The following is a 14,654-nucleotide window of genomic DNA, read 5'->3' as shown; positions in this document are numbered from 1 at the left end:
GGGCGGTTTGCAGCTGTGGGGCTCCGCCCATGGGGCGGTTTGCATGCGAGGCCCCGCCCCGCCGCACCCCTCCCGGAGGTGCCCAGGGAGGGAGGCCGCCGCCGCCGACCGCCGCGCAGGCGAGGGGGGAGCGGGCAGCGGGCAGCGGGCGCGGAGCGGAGCGGAGCGGAGCGGAGCGAGGCCGGGGCGGCCCGGCTCCAGGCCCCGCAGGTGAGCGCGGCTCGCTGGGGCTCCGCGGGGGGTGCAGGACAGGGGCCGGCCTGGCGGGGTAGGCTCTGGGGAGGGGGGTTCTCGCGTAGTGGGGGGGGTCCGGCCAGCGTGGCCCCGGCAGGGCTCGCTGCTGCGGGTTGGGGCGGCACCCGACCCTGCCCGCTCCTCCTGGGTTTTGCAGCTTGCTCCCGGAATTCTCCGGCGGGGCTGGCAGGTGCTCGCCGGTCCCTCCGCCCACGGGAGGGGGGTCCACTACGCCGGGTGCCCGAGCCCGGCTGCCGGCACCGGCCCGGACGCATTGGGGCTGCCCACGCCTGAAGCCCCCCCTGCCCCAGCGCACCCCGGGACACCGGCCTTGGCTCGCCCATAAAACTTCAAGCACTGGCGTTGAGGGGTTGGGTTTGCTCGGTTTTTTTTGTTTGCTTTTTTTTTTTTTTATGGTTTATCAAGTTTGGTGTACTATGTTTGTTCTGGCCGGAGCGTGTAGCTGGGGGGTATCCCAGGGCAAGCTTTACATCCTGGGATTTTTCCGGCGGAGGTCGCGCCCGCTCCATAACTTCCTGCTTTAGCCCTCGGCGGGAGTGGGTCCGGGCCGGGGCCGCTCCCGGGGCGCTGAGCCGGCTCGGGGGGCTGCTGGGAACGGCCCCCTCACGGAGGCTCCTGCAAGAGCCGCGGCCTCTCGGGAGCCGTCCCGGAGCGGCCCCTCGGACTGCTTCTGCCTCGTCCTGTCGTGGGAGGTGTCCCTGCCTGCGACCTGGCCTTCTAGGTCTCCATCTGCTATGACTGGCTTGAAGCAGATGTGATTAATAAGAATTGCGATGTCTCCTTGGGGACGCCCTATTAGCATTTTATTTTTCCTTCCTTCAAAACCCTGCCCATATTAAATATATCATGTTACTGTTTGGGTTTTTTTTTTTCCTCCACAAAGTTGTAAGAGATTGATGGGTGAGGGAGCATGTTACTTCTAACAGGCAACAAGCAGGTGAAACAAGTTGTTTAGCCTTTCTCTCAGGTTGCCCTGCAGTTGTGGCATGGGAACAAGCCGGTTACTGACATCTCCTCTCCTGAAGGTGAGGCTAACCTTGGCTTTGGAGAAAGTTGCATGTGTTTATATTTAGTGTTGTTAATGGTGTAAAGCAGTCGAAGTAGACTTCTGGGTCTGTGTTTCTGCAGTGTAGTGGCACAAAGCTTTACGCCCGTGTGAGGATAGTGACAGGAAGGAGGATAGGATAGCTTCGCTGAGATAATAGAAGCAAAAGTTGTCCGTTGTAATGTGTTACTTGATGGGGAATGCTGCTCTTTGTAGTCATCTGAGAGCACTTCAGTCAACTGGAATATCTTGCTTTACCAAGTCCCAGGTGAAGCTGTATGCCCAAAGCAGCTGCCTGGTGATTTTAGCTTTGATTTGGGAAGCTGGCGCTTCTGGCAAGCGGAATGCAAAGCGGTGGTACGTCCCAAGGCTTCTCTGTGCATCCTGACACGTTCCTAGTAAAGACAGCCTGGCCCACAGAGGGGATGAGGATGATCTGTGCAAGTAGTGAGTAGTCCCTAATTTTCCTCAGTGCTGCTTGTAGCCGTTTGAGGGGCTCCATTTAGTTTACAATATTGAAAAGGGAGAAGAGTTCTCAAACATCTTCACAGGATGGTGCTGAGGAACGTCTTGTATTTGGTTTTGAACAAATTGCATCTGCTGTCACTACTGACTGAATAAAATTATTGGAGGAGTTAAACCAGTTGAGAGTCCTATATCTTCTAGTGGCTTTTTGGTACAGTAGTGTGATTATTACTGGGCATTGCTTATGGAAGAGGTGTGGTTTTTTTTCTTGGTTGACACAGAGGCTTGAGTGATGTTGAACAGTAAGAGGTTTTAAACATAGATAACGTAACGTAGTTAGTACGTGGCAATAAAAGTATGTGATACTGCTAGTAGCCTGACCTTTCTTTAAAATAGTTTATCAAAGGAGGGACTGGTGATAGCTTAAAGTTTGATTTCTGTGCAGAAATTCTATGGGGACTCCAATGCTCATCTAAAAGTTTCTTGTAGCTGGATCTCTTTGTGTTGCTTTAAGAAGCAAATGCTTTTGTGGTTTATTCCATTGACCCACTATGTTTGGTGTAAAATGCTGTTCCAAAGTTACAAGCCACTCTTCCATTTGAATCATGCTTCCTAGTAGAAGCGTACAAAGAGTTTTGCATCATGTGCAATAATGTTGTTCAGTGCAAAGACTTTGTTCTGCTCTTGCATTTTGAAACTTCATGTTGTCATGCTCCCATGACAAGGAGAACACAATAGGAGTCATAATGACACACAAGGCTTGCACAATTAGTAAATTCATTGCAAGTGGGCTGTCCCTGGTAACTCCATGCACAAAGCTGTGAAAGTACCTTAACTTGCCTGATTTGTGTGATTGATTTTCAATTATTTTCCAAGACTTCTTGGGGAATCTATCTCTGATCTTTTATTTATTGTTTTCTGTGTTTTGCATGTAGTGTTGACGCAGTCTGTTGTTCATTTTTACAGGAGGATCTTTTGGTTTACCTCTCTGCTAGTGCCTGATTACTGTGTGCAAGGTGCATCTGAACACTATAGAACTGCGAGTGCTGGGGGGCTAGCCGTTGATCAGTAGTTGTGTTGTGTAAGGGAGATCTCTGAATGGTCTTGTTAAACTATGAGATTACTGTTGTTAGAGCATCTTCCCAGTGAAGCTTTATCCTGGGAAAATGGGGTAGTATCTTACACTTCCAAGCTTTCCATATACTGCAACTGTTCTTTCCCTTGCTCTAGCTGTTCTGCTTGGCTTCTGCTTTCTTCTTGAGTATCTCTCTTGATAGTGTGTTAGTCAAGTGTGATTGTAGAGATGAACGTTACAGTGACAGCCAAGTTAAAGAACAGCTAGTACCCCTAGCTATTTCAAGCTAAAAGTTTCATCAATTTCAAACTAAAAGTGTTCTTAAACTTGGAATTTCACAATGAGTCATGTTTAATGAGTCTGATGGCTCCTGTAATTGATAAAATTGATAAGACTAGTATTTAAATGATGCTTTGATAATTTTGTTGTTGTGAGATCATTGGTGCTAAGGAATAGCTTTTTCCTGTGCAATTGATCTGGCCTCTGTTCTGTTGCTGCTGACTGTGTTGGTAAGAGGAACAAGGCAAACTTCTAGGTGCAGGAGGAAGCCTAGTTCAGACAAGGCCATGGCAGTGACTGTTTGTTATAGGAGCACTAACTGCTTATAGTTCAAACAAAGCTTGTTGATAAGGCCTCTTTTATTTTAGCAGGGTTGATAAAGTGTTATCAGATGCATAGGTAGAAGTTCTAAGGACCTGTAAGCAGGAAGGGGTGATGAGGAAGGAATGAAAAGGAGACCTAAAGCAAGGCAAGATTTAAGAGTTCTTGAGATACTTGATGGCATTTTGAAAAGAAAGCTGTTGGACTTTATCCCACCGAAAACCTGTTCAAGTTGAGTAAAGGTTGCCTAGGAAGCACACAGATGGTACCTTGCAACTCTCCTATGTGAGCAAAATAAACTCGTTATGGGTATGTTTTTGTTGAGGGGTTAACTTGGGACTGTATCCACACTTAATACTGTCTACGTAGTAAAAACTTCTGACTGGGGCTTCTTCTTGTAATACTGGATTAACTTGTGTGATTGGGACTTACAACATTGGTTCTCTTATACTTTTGGCTGGAAGTTCCACTATCATGGGAGGACATAAGCAAAAACTGCAACAAATTTCTACAAACGGTAATTCCCCCCAGCCCATGCCTGGAGAAAATCCAGAGTGTCTCAGCAAGCGGTGCATGGGCATTGAGACACATTGCTGCATGCAAAAGCAATGAAGACAAAGCAAAACATGGGCTTGCTAACACATAGCAGTGAGTAACAATTAATGCTTCTCCTAAGAAGCATTTGGCCTTCTATTGAATATGGGTCCGTCATGAGACGTGGCATGTGTACTTGCCATAAATCTCAACATCTAAAATGAACAGAGCTGAGCAAGGAAGCCAGAATGAAATCTGGTTTTGATGTTAACTGCTCCTTAGTCTATGATTGGAAACAGGATCACCTTGCAACTCATGCTTTCATTGCCTTTCTATGTGAACAGTGAAGAGCTTTTGTTTTGTGGATGGATCTAATCAAATGAGGTGAAAAAGGGTACGTCATCATACTTACCTAAGCATTCAGCTAACAAATCAGCAGGAGCTCGATGTACAGGGCACTCTGAGCTTTGCTGTCAGGTGTTCATGTACTGAATATGAGCAAAACTGGGATTCACTCAGCTTTGGGCTATTGTTGCCTATAAACAGCTGACCTCAGTGCATCTTAGAAGAAGAGAATGTTGCACATAGTTTCTGGTAAAAGGCTCATCTTTGAAAGCCTAAAGAATTGTTTCCCTGGAAAATAAGAACATTAGATACATGCAGACCTGGCATGGCTTCAGAGGCTACTGGAGAATTCCTCTCTGGCTACTGGTAGCCACAACTGTTACCATATGGTTGTAAATGCTGACTGGCAGATAATTGCAGAGCACATGGGACTGGAGTTTTATGTAAGACACTGAAGGTGTGTGGGAGAGAAACTGGTCTGCTAATATGTAAATGTGCATCTGGAAGATAAGATTATACAGATTGTGGAATCTTTTGGTTTTTCTAGAATTGGAAAAGGCACTTGTTTATTGTACTAAAAAGAAAATTCTTCTCATTGACAAGAGCCTTGTAAATTTGTAATAATAACTCCTCTTGGACAACCTGTGCTACAGTGGATGCCATTCTCTTCGCTGTGCTTTCTTTGCCTTTGCTGAAAACTGCTTTTTCTCTCATCTCCTCCCATACTGTGACACTCGGGAATTCTTTGGTCAGGCATGAAACCCTGATACAAGTCAATGAGAGATGACTTTTGTAGCATGCCTTCTGTGATCATAATGGACACATCAGCTTGCCAGGATGACGTTTCTTCAAGTGAGTTACTGCTTGATTCTGAACTACTAGGCTCCTTAGCCAGTTGAGCAAGTTGTTGTGGGCTGGAGTGTGAATGCTAGATCTCTTGCATAAGAGATTCTGTTAAAACAGAATGCTTCTAGATGCAACTAATATTTCAGGATAAAACATTCTAGCAGAGTGTTAAATATAAAGTTGTGTCTCTCTCAAATCAAGCCCACTCTTCTCCTTACTTTGGTTCTAACAGCAAGTTTGTCTCTGCTGTCACAGCTGAGGAGGTCTCTTCTAAAGTGGGGAGGATAATTAGTAGAGTTTCTCTGTGGGTTTGCCTAGTTTAACAGGTCCAGGGTATTGATTGACAGGGGGAAAGGGTGCGTCTCTTTGGCACTTTCCTTTCCTTGTCTGGCTAAGGGCAAACTGTGTTATACATGGGTGTGATATGCTCTCCTTGCATAGCACAGCAGCTTGTCACTGCTCTGTAACTTTTGCTAACTTAGAGTAAATATAGCCTTGTGTAAATATGTCCCTTTTTCAGGAATGTCTGGTGAAGGAAGACTTATGATCTGATACAATTTTTGAAATTCCAGTTGAGGTACCTAAATCATTGTAGAAGGATATACTTTCCAAGTAAACTACACTTTTATTTTTCCTCTCTTTTTTGGGGTCCCCTGCTATATGTGTTTCTGTGCATATTCTTCACCCCTGCATGTGCTGATGGCATGGTTCACGAACACAGGTGCCTGTAGCTGCCTGCTCAGAGCCACTTTCCTCCATGGTGAGTGGAGATGCTGCTGATTCTAGGTGGGGACTAAGTCACTCAGGCTCTTGGTGCTGGTGTGATCTTCTGGTCTTCTGAACCAGGACTGCATTGCAGTCCTCTTAGTGAGCTCCAGACAGTACTGCCTAGATGGCTGAAGATTTTGGAGTGTGAGCAGGAAAGGTAAAAGGGGAGTAATGCAACAAAGAGGTACAAGTTCTAGCTCAGGGAGTTTCTAAAGGGACTTCTCAAAATATGGCTATGGAGCATCCTGTTTATAATACCATTTCCTTTTTTTGGTCCTTCACAGCTGGTAAGGCCTTGCTAGAAACCATCTGAAAACCAATTCAAGCTCCTCAGGAATGGCTGGCTGATTTAAGTCATTAACCAAAGACCATCATTGTTGGAGCACACATATAGCCACCTTGTTTGCCAGCTTTGCTGCTCCCATCTATGCAGATAGGCTGTGAAAGCTCTCTTCCCTCGATCATCCTCCAGCCCCACAGTTTGAACAAGGGCCCAAGGCCCTCTGTTCACTTGACAGTGCTTCTGGTGCCTCTCTTTCCCTTGTGACACTAGCCTTCTCCCCTCTGCTCCCCACCTTGCTGTATGTGTGTTATGTACCTCTTCTGCTGATGGGTTACTATGGAATATCTACACTGATTCTTCATTGCACCTCAGACGTTCTGGCTCCCACTGTGCATGTCTGTTCTGTACAGAGTAGCTGGTATATTGCTATAATTTCCTGTCTAACAAATTAAAATACTGACTGGAGTGTCCAGTAGCTGCTTCATGAGCAGCTGAGCTGTCTGTACACTGGAAACTGGAGCTTGTGAAAGATGGCCAGGGCAGGGAGGAGCACTTATGCCAAGGTAAATTGTCAGGATGCGATTCAAACCTTTGTTCTTGACTTGGCAGAGTTTTACGTGTCACTTAGCACCTCTGCAGAGGGGAGATGTGACAGAATCTCTTGAGCTGTATGAAATATGAGGCTGTAGCCTGGTATCCACAGTGTGATTGCTAGGTTGCAAATCGGGTCTAATAGTCCTGCTCGGATCCTCCTGGTGCTGTGAGAGACAAGGCAGCGAGATATATTGAAAGGCTTGTGCTTCTAGCTGCACGTTGAACTGCAGGTGCAAGATTTCCTTCCCCTACCCCCACCTTGAGCAGGGAGTTAGGCTTGATATTTTACAAAAGCAAGTTAATAATTAATGCACCTACCCTGCAGGCAGCACAGCATCCTTTCTGCTGTACCCATGGAGGGAGCTCAAAATGTGATTCTTTCTCTTTCTAGCTCAATAGCTGGAGGGTTACCTGGGGTGAAAACTGATACTAGTCAATAATGCCTGTGAGCCTGGGAGTTAGCCTTTAGATTGGGTTTGTCTAAATGTTTACACCAATGCTGCAGTTTTGCTTGCTGCTTCTTTGGATAAGGTCAACTGAAGTGATCACAAAATGGCCAAGTGTGAAAACACTTCTAAAATCCTCTTGGCTTATCTGTACTGGTTTGCTTTAGCAATGTGAAAATGGTATTGTGTAAGTCCTGCACCAGAGATGCCACTCTGTGGTGGTATCAGGTTTTAGTTACTCGATAGCTATATTGTCTCATTCTGCTCTGGCTAATTTGTGTTACCTGCTAAACCAAAATAAATAACCTACTTCTGCTTGCTTCTCTTCTCAGGGTGCTTCCATTTATATGGCTTTGTTTGGGTTTTTTTGTTAGGATTTTTGGTGCCAAGATACTACAGCAAGGAAGATGAGAAGGTTCTTAAGACCCGGACATGATCCAGTGAGAGAGAGGCTTAAACGTGACCTTTTCCAGTTTAACAAGGTACAGTGCTTTCCTCAAGTTTCAAGGCATATGTGTGCAAGGCAAATCTATCCTGAGCCACTGTGCAGTGTAAAGGAAAGGAAAAACTACTTGAATGTGGGTGGAAAAGTTAAATTTAGGAGAGATGGTTTGTTCTCTTTCTCAATTCTGTCCTTTTTCCCTGACTAGTTTTCTTTAAGCTCATGAGCATGTTCTCAACTCTGGCTTTCATTTTTAAGAAAAAAGATATTGCCATGCTATTGAGTGGCACTTGCTGCAAAGATCTCTTCTTTCAGCAGCTTTTATATACTCTGAGTGTTCTGTAGTTTTTCCTGCTATGTGCTGTGACTACTTATGTTATAAGTAGTCTTCACAGTACTGCTATGAAAATAAACATTTTTCTAAAGATATGCATAAGCCACAGCCTGTGATGCTGCTGAAGCCAGAGTTCTTTGTCCATGATTATACTTTGGTTTTGTAAGTATACCTCTGTTTTTAAATGTGAATTAAGAAGTCTGTGATAGAAATTCAGTAGCACCTAGGCAGCACAATGGCCATAAATAATGAATTTGCTATTATCTTAGTCTGAATCTGTATCTAGTTTTTTTCCTTCCCTCTGAAGAGGAAACGGCAATGGCTGTGCTATCTACCAATGCTGGGCATTTTTCTTTTGAGCACTGCCCAGGAACATAGTGCTTTCATCTTTTTAAACGCCTAGTATTAATTAATTGCTAGGCTAATGGCTACTTACACCTTCATTGGGTATCAGAAATATATTTGCATGTTTTGTATTTCCAAGGTTTAAATGGAATTTTGCTGAAAAGTATAATGGATAAATGAAGTCAGCCTAGGAAACAAACTCCTTGATTCATTCAATTCTAGTGTAGATATATACTTAAAGTGGAACTTGGGATATTTGAGATGAATGATTTAATGTGATTTGGTACTAAACCACACCATTTCCATGCATACGTCTCTCCCATTGGGGAGACAAAAGGAACTCAGCAGTGCTTCAGGCCTGTTTTCTGCTTGCTACCATGAGGAAATGCTAGTGCAGATGCAGTAAAAATTTCAGTAAGTGAAGACCAGCATTGAGTTGCTTGCATTTAGCTGAATGCAATGTCAGCTTCAGAAAAGACATCCCAGGGATGGGTCAGAATTGTTTAAAAGCATATAAAATTGTATATACCTTGGAAAAAGCTTTACTATTTTAGGGATGTCTGTTCCTTGAATATGCCTTTCTCTTATGAGAATGTTTCGCTAAACTGTACCTGCCAGAGACAGACTAATTTGGATGATGCAAAACAGGGTTGAAAGAACTAGGTTTTGCAGCAGAAGGAAACTTCCAAATACATTAGAAGTTGACATCAGGATTTGTGACTCCATTTGATTCAGTCCTGAAGGTAAATATTGCATCTTATTTCTAGGGAGGCGACTACTTTGGACACTTCCTAATGGTTTACTGTCATTAACAACTTGGTAATTAAAGACCTTGCAAAATGCATTTGTGCTTTTAAGCCACAGTAACTCGTTCTTTTCTAACAAGAATCGGAAAGGGAATGAATATTATACCATTACATTATACCAGAGTCTTTTACATTATACTTTTTTCTTGCATGAAGGGTTTTTTTTTCCAAGTCTTGTGTGTCCCATTCCAGTATTTCTGGAGATAATGGATCATTTGAAAGCCTCTACCCTTTATTACAATAAACATCTACTCACAGCTAGGTAGACTGGGAAGATCTGGGAAAGTCAGACCTTAATTCTGACCTGTTGAAGTTTGTGGCTTTTAGGAGCCAAGAAACATAGTACTTTCTGTGCCAAGACTGTCCTTGTCTAATGTGCTAGTAAAGCAAGCACATTAGTGCTGGCAAGCAAGTTTTTAAACACTTGCTATTTGAGGTCTTTGAAACACTTCTCGTTAAGAACCTGCTTGGGAAATATTTTGTGGGACTATAAAGTTGCTGATCAGAGAAACTGCATGGTGTATTTGCACCTCTTCGGTGTGTGATGCTGGTAGTGACTAAATGGAAGGTCTGTACCTGAAAAGTGCTGGGGATTCCTGCCCTCATTTTATTGTTTACACTGAAGTTGAATATGAATGCATGATACCACACAAGTTTAGTGTTAATATAGTGGAATGTATTTGGCCATGCTGACCTAGTAATGGACTTCGGTGGTGATGGATTTTTTTGTTTGTTTGTTTATTCCCTCAAGTATAAATAGGATGTGATCTTTTTACTGTTTCCCTCTTGCATTTCTGTTCCAGGGAAGAGGTGGTCCAGATGGTTTTAAAGGACTGATTGACCACTGGACTAGCTCTTCAAACTGTCCTCAAACTTGTGTTTGTTTCAAAAAACACCCTTCTAAATTCTGCTAGTCACTTAGCTTTGCGTATCTGTTTCTCTGTATGAGTAAGAACTTCCCATACTTGTGTGTACCTGTTGCAAGAATCTGTTTTTAGCTCAGTGGATAGAATGAAGGATAAGGTATGTGGACTTGGCAGTCTCCTTCTTTAAGTTTATCCTGCTTTTGGAAGTAGTATTTGGATGCCTTTGGCTCAGTCCAAGCCCTGCAGAACAAACATGTTCAGGCTGGCATTGTCAGACTAGATGATGGGTAACACACAGGTGAACCAGCCTGTCTTACAGCTGAATGTTACCAAACTGGGAACATTGCATTTAATTTATGGTTTTGTGTTTTTTCCCCTCTTTTCAGTCTTCCTAACCCTTTGCTAATGGGTGTGATGGATAGCTTAGCTTACCTTAAAACTGAATTAGTGTCTATGCAAAGGAGATCTAACACATACAGTCTTCATTGTTTTTTCAAAAGACATATTAACAGAGGTACAGGGTTTGTATTGCCTGTAGTTGGGTTTGTCTCTGCTTTGTCATAAAACAATCTGAGAGGAGAAGTGGAGAGAAATGAAAGAAGGAAGGCAGCGTTGAATTTCACCTGCACAGCTTTAGTGTGGGCTGAGAACAACTGTTAAGTTTGGCCGCATTTTTCCTGCAGTAAATATGACTGATATGAAGCATTTCTGTTAGTTAATGCTGCTGACACCAGGCTTACTTTTACCGAGTCTGACAAATCTGTGGTCTGAGGAAAATGAAAACGAAAGCTCCTACCTTTCCTCAAAGAAACAAAGGCCCTTTTGAGAAGGAGGGCACATTGTGGGCACTCTGGTTTCTTATTTCAGCTCTGCTGAAAGGCTCCATTGTAACCTCTCCTGCCTTCTGCCCCCCCTCACTCCCCCTTGCTGGGTTTACCTGCTGAGCAGGTGAAAGGATTGGCTGATGAAAGCTGCCTGAGAGAGGGGAGGAAAGGAGGCCAGCCGAAAAGCTGACTTGATGTGATTTAACTGGGTGTAAATAAGTACAAGAAAAAGATCTGGGTAATCAGTATAGTGAATGCGAATGCCTGGCCCTAGTGGTGTCAAATGCAGCCAAAAAGCCACCCTGATGCCTTTCTTGCCTGGCTGTGGAAACGAATGACATAGGAGGGAGAGTTATCTTTGTTATGTCTTGTGGGTGTCTTGGTTGAAGATTCAAAGCTATCAGAAACCATTAGTGCATTTACTGATAGGCAGTTGTGTAACATGCTGTGGTTGTTGCTGATACTCTCTTCTTGTGCTTCTGCATGTGGTACTATTTTCTGCAGTGGCCTGCTATTACTAACAGTTTACTCCTGGATGTAATAGATACTATAGCTTTTGCAAATTTGTCTATGGGATGGGGAGGTACTTCAAATTTTCTCTTGAAGGAAGACTTTGAGAAAAAACTACCCACCTATTATTATTACCGAATGGTACACACTCGGTTATGCAGGTCATAGGTCTCATACTTGAAAATTAAAGCTTTTATTGACTTGTCTAATGTGTTTACAAATTAACGCATCAAAGCCAAGATATAATTAGGCCAATATTAAGGCTAGTATTGACAGCTTCCTAACAGGCAGTACAGTATTTTATCAGTCATGGTTTTCTATTATGAGAATTATGGATAGAGCCTTATCTTCTGGGCTGGAAGAAATCTCAGAATAAACAGTTTCTAATTGATGTTTCATTGAAAATGACACCTATTTGTGCTGATGACATGACAGTGCAGCAACTGTGAACAAGTTGAAACTAAAACTAACAATGGAATTACACTGGTGTCTCCCTAATAAGTTCCTCACTCTGTTTTGGGGGAGAGTGGAATGGAGAGTGGGCATGGAATGCCCATGTTACACCTGATTCAATTAAATGTCTAATTTGTTGTTAAGATAACATGTTACCTTGAATCTTCTTCCCAGAATTGTATGCCATAGCTTCATACTCCCACAGCTTGGACAACTAGGAAGCTTTTCTGTGTTGTCTGAGTAGCTATCATGGTACAGAGAAAATCCTCTTTGCTTGTGCTGGATTAGAAAACTGCCCTGTTTCAATTCTGAGTCCATAGATAAGTTCCTAATTTCATACAGTCTCCTCTAGGAAATTTTATATGTGTAGCTAAGCAAAGGTTGGTTAGCAACTACTTCAAGGGTGACATTAAAAAGATTGACTTCTCTAAATTTATTTTTAATAATACAAACTTAAATTACCTTCTTAAGATATAAATAGGTAAGGCTGGAGATTAAGTTATCATAAAGGGAAGTAAACTCAGTGGTCTTGGAGCCAGTAGTACTAATCTTTAATTTACTACATATAAAAGGTTAAAAATTAGTAACTACTCCTTTGCCCAGTCTTATGAGTTGGCAAACAGAAACTTGGGAAATGCTCCAATATTTACAATTTTATATCTTCTAAAATGTCTCATCTTCCCCTAATAGGACCTCAGACTGGGGTAACTGATGATTTAGAGGAAGGAAGTCTATTTTTACAATTTATTAATTGTGATCAAAGGGCTAAAACTGAAGCAATCTGGCATACTATAGGGTCAGCCATATCCTCCTATGCCTGTGTCTTTGACCAGGAACAGTAGAAGGACATTAAACTACTTTGTAGCAGCTGGGAGCACCTCAGGCTAATGGCATGACAGCAGAAACAAAACTGGCTCTATTTGATTCTACTGCAAGGGGTTAAGTTGGGAAATCACTATGCAGGAAATAAAGTCCAGGTGTTACTTTTAGTTTGAATAAACCATAAAGCCAAGTGATGTGGTAGCTCTGTCTCAAAGATGTGATGGAGCGAGGATGGGAGTGAGGTGCAAGTATTTTTTTTTGCGAGTGGTCCTCATGCTGTTTTGTAACAAATTCCTATTCTGTAACTGACCAGCTTGCCTTAGAAAAACATACTTTCCAGAAGCTGGGACTGCAAGGATAAGGATGTTTTCCAGGAAGTAGCCCTATTAATCTTTGGGCACACAAATCCCTCTTTACATGGCTATATGTTGTTGAACACTCATGCATACTTGTTTTGTCTAAACAATGATAATAGCTGTACATTAGCACTTCTGAAAGCTTGACTGAGCTATTTTACAAGCAGCTCGGTTGCATCCTGTAAGTATGGCAGAATATTATTCCATAGTGTGTAAATGCATCAGCCATGCTAAGTGTGCCGTGTACAACATGCTCCAGATTTTCCTCTTTGTGCAGTGTAAATTGTACTTCAGGGAAGCCACTAAGGCCAAGCAACATAGTGCTCCCTATGATAGTGACTGACATCTTTTTATTACCAGATGGCTTTGAATTAGTCTGAGGTCACCTAGCAGGCTCCTGTTCTCATTAAATTCCAGTGTTCCTTGTGCTACTTCTGGAAAATGGATACCAGTTACATTAGTTTTCCTGACTGCTCCATAGGAAATCTGTTTAGTTTTCTCGATGAGCACTGATGTTCACTCAGTAGTTCTTCATAGCACTATTTCTTGATGTCAGTCAACAAGAGGAGGTTGTGAAGGGTGACCTGTGTGGAATTTGGCAGATAAAGCTGACCGTACAATATGCAGTATTTGTGTCAGGCTTTGAAATTGTGCTGAGCAGTTGGTTTACAGAAGTAAAGTTGATGTGGAATGATGGAGTGTATTGTGGTGACTGAGTAAGCTGTGCTTATGCAGAGTTATTTATAATCTTAATGTAAATTGCTGCTTGGCTTACTGTTTTCAGAATATTTCTGTTATACTTCTGCATATCCTGGCTGCAGAGCCAGGGATTCTTGGAATAGATTAATCCTTAGGCTATTGTTCAGTAAATCTAACCCATGTTTGAACACTTTTCAACAGAAAAAGCTGCTGTTAAGTGCTGTATTTCAGACTGCCATGCCATATTTAACTTCTTTTTTTTATCTGTATACAACAATGCCCATGAAACATGCTGTTGATGATGATTTTTCTTTCTCTCTACCAGACTGTGGAACATGGATTTCCCCATCAACCCAGTGCACTGGGCTATAGCCCATTTCTCCGCCTTATGGCCATTGGAACGCGATCGGGAGCCATCAAACTGTATTCTTTTGAACAACTTTGGCTAGATTTCTCTTACCACATCAGAATGTACAACTTTGAAACATTAGGCTAAGTATAAATTTGCAAGCAAGGGTTATTGGAACAGTTTGCCTAGGTTTGAAGTGATGTCGGTCTGATCTGAATGAGTTTATCTTGCCAAGAGCTGAACTACAGCTCAAACAGAAGCTGAGCTGATGCAGATATTAGACAAGACTCTTCGCTCTTGCTATGCAGAAGGTCAGACTAGATCTGACTTAAGCTAGCAATCTGTCATGTTGTAAATTCCAGGGTTGTTTAAATATTTGGGGCAGGGTTCCTTTTTTTTTTTTTAAGCAATTCTATTTCAGAGGTTAAAACTGAAGTCAGAAATGCTTTCAGCTTCCCGAGTTTTTGACCATCCAGGCATTAAAGACCTGACCATTGAAGGTGGTGGCTTTTTTCAAGTTAATGATATCCAGTCTGATTTTTGTGTATACATAAGGCACTGAGGTGATTCCCATGGCACAGTACTAGCTAGG

General features: G+C 42.8%; 1 protein-coding gene across 4 annotated transcripts in view; it reads left to right on the top strand.

Moving 5' to 3' along the window:
- The first annotated feature begins 47 nt into the window (after positions 1 to 47).
- Positions 48 to 14,654, top strand: part of LLGL2 (LLGL scribble cell polarity complex component 2) — a 33,775-nt gene continuing 19,168 nt past the window's right edge. For 3 of the 4 annotated variants that reach the window (XM_069799074.1, XM_009925290.2, XM_069799073.1), the window contains exons 1-2: positions 7,631 to 7,738; positions 14,039 to 14,136. In XM_069799074.1, the coding sequence (XP_069655175.1) occupies positions 7,664 to 7,738; positions 14,039 to 14,136 (173 nt within the window). In that variant the 5' untranslated portion in view covers positions 7,631 to 7,663. Of the gene's footprint in view, positions 211 to 7,630; positions 7,739 to 14,038; positions 14,137 to 14,654 lie in introns of those variants that run through there. The other variant, XM_069799075.1, reaches the window with a different exon arrangement.

This window comes from Haliaeetus albicilla, chromosome 12 (genome assembly GCF_947461875.1).
Source record: "Haliaeetus albicilla chromosome 12, bHalAlb1.1, whole genome shotgun sequence".
In the NCBI taxonomy this organism is placed as follows: domain Eukaryota; kingdom Metazoa; phylum Chordata; class Aves; order Accipitriformes; family Accipitridae; genus Haliaeetus; species Haliaeetus albicilla.
This window is presented reverse-complemented; position numbering and strand designations above follow the sequence as displayed.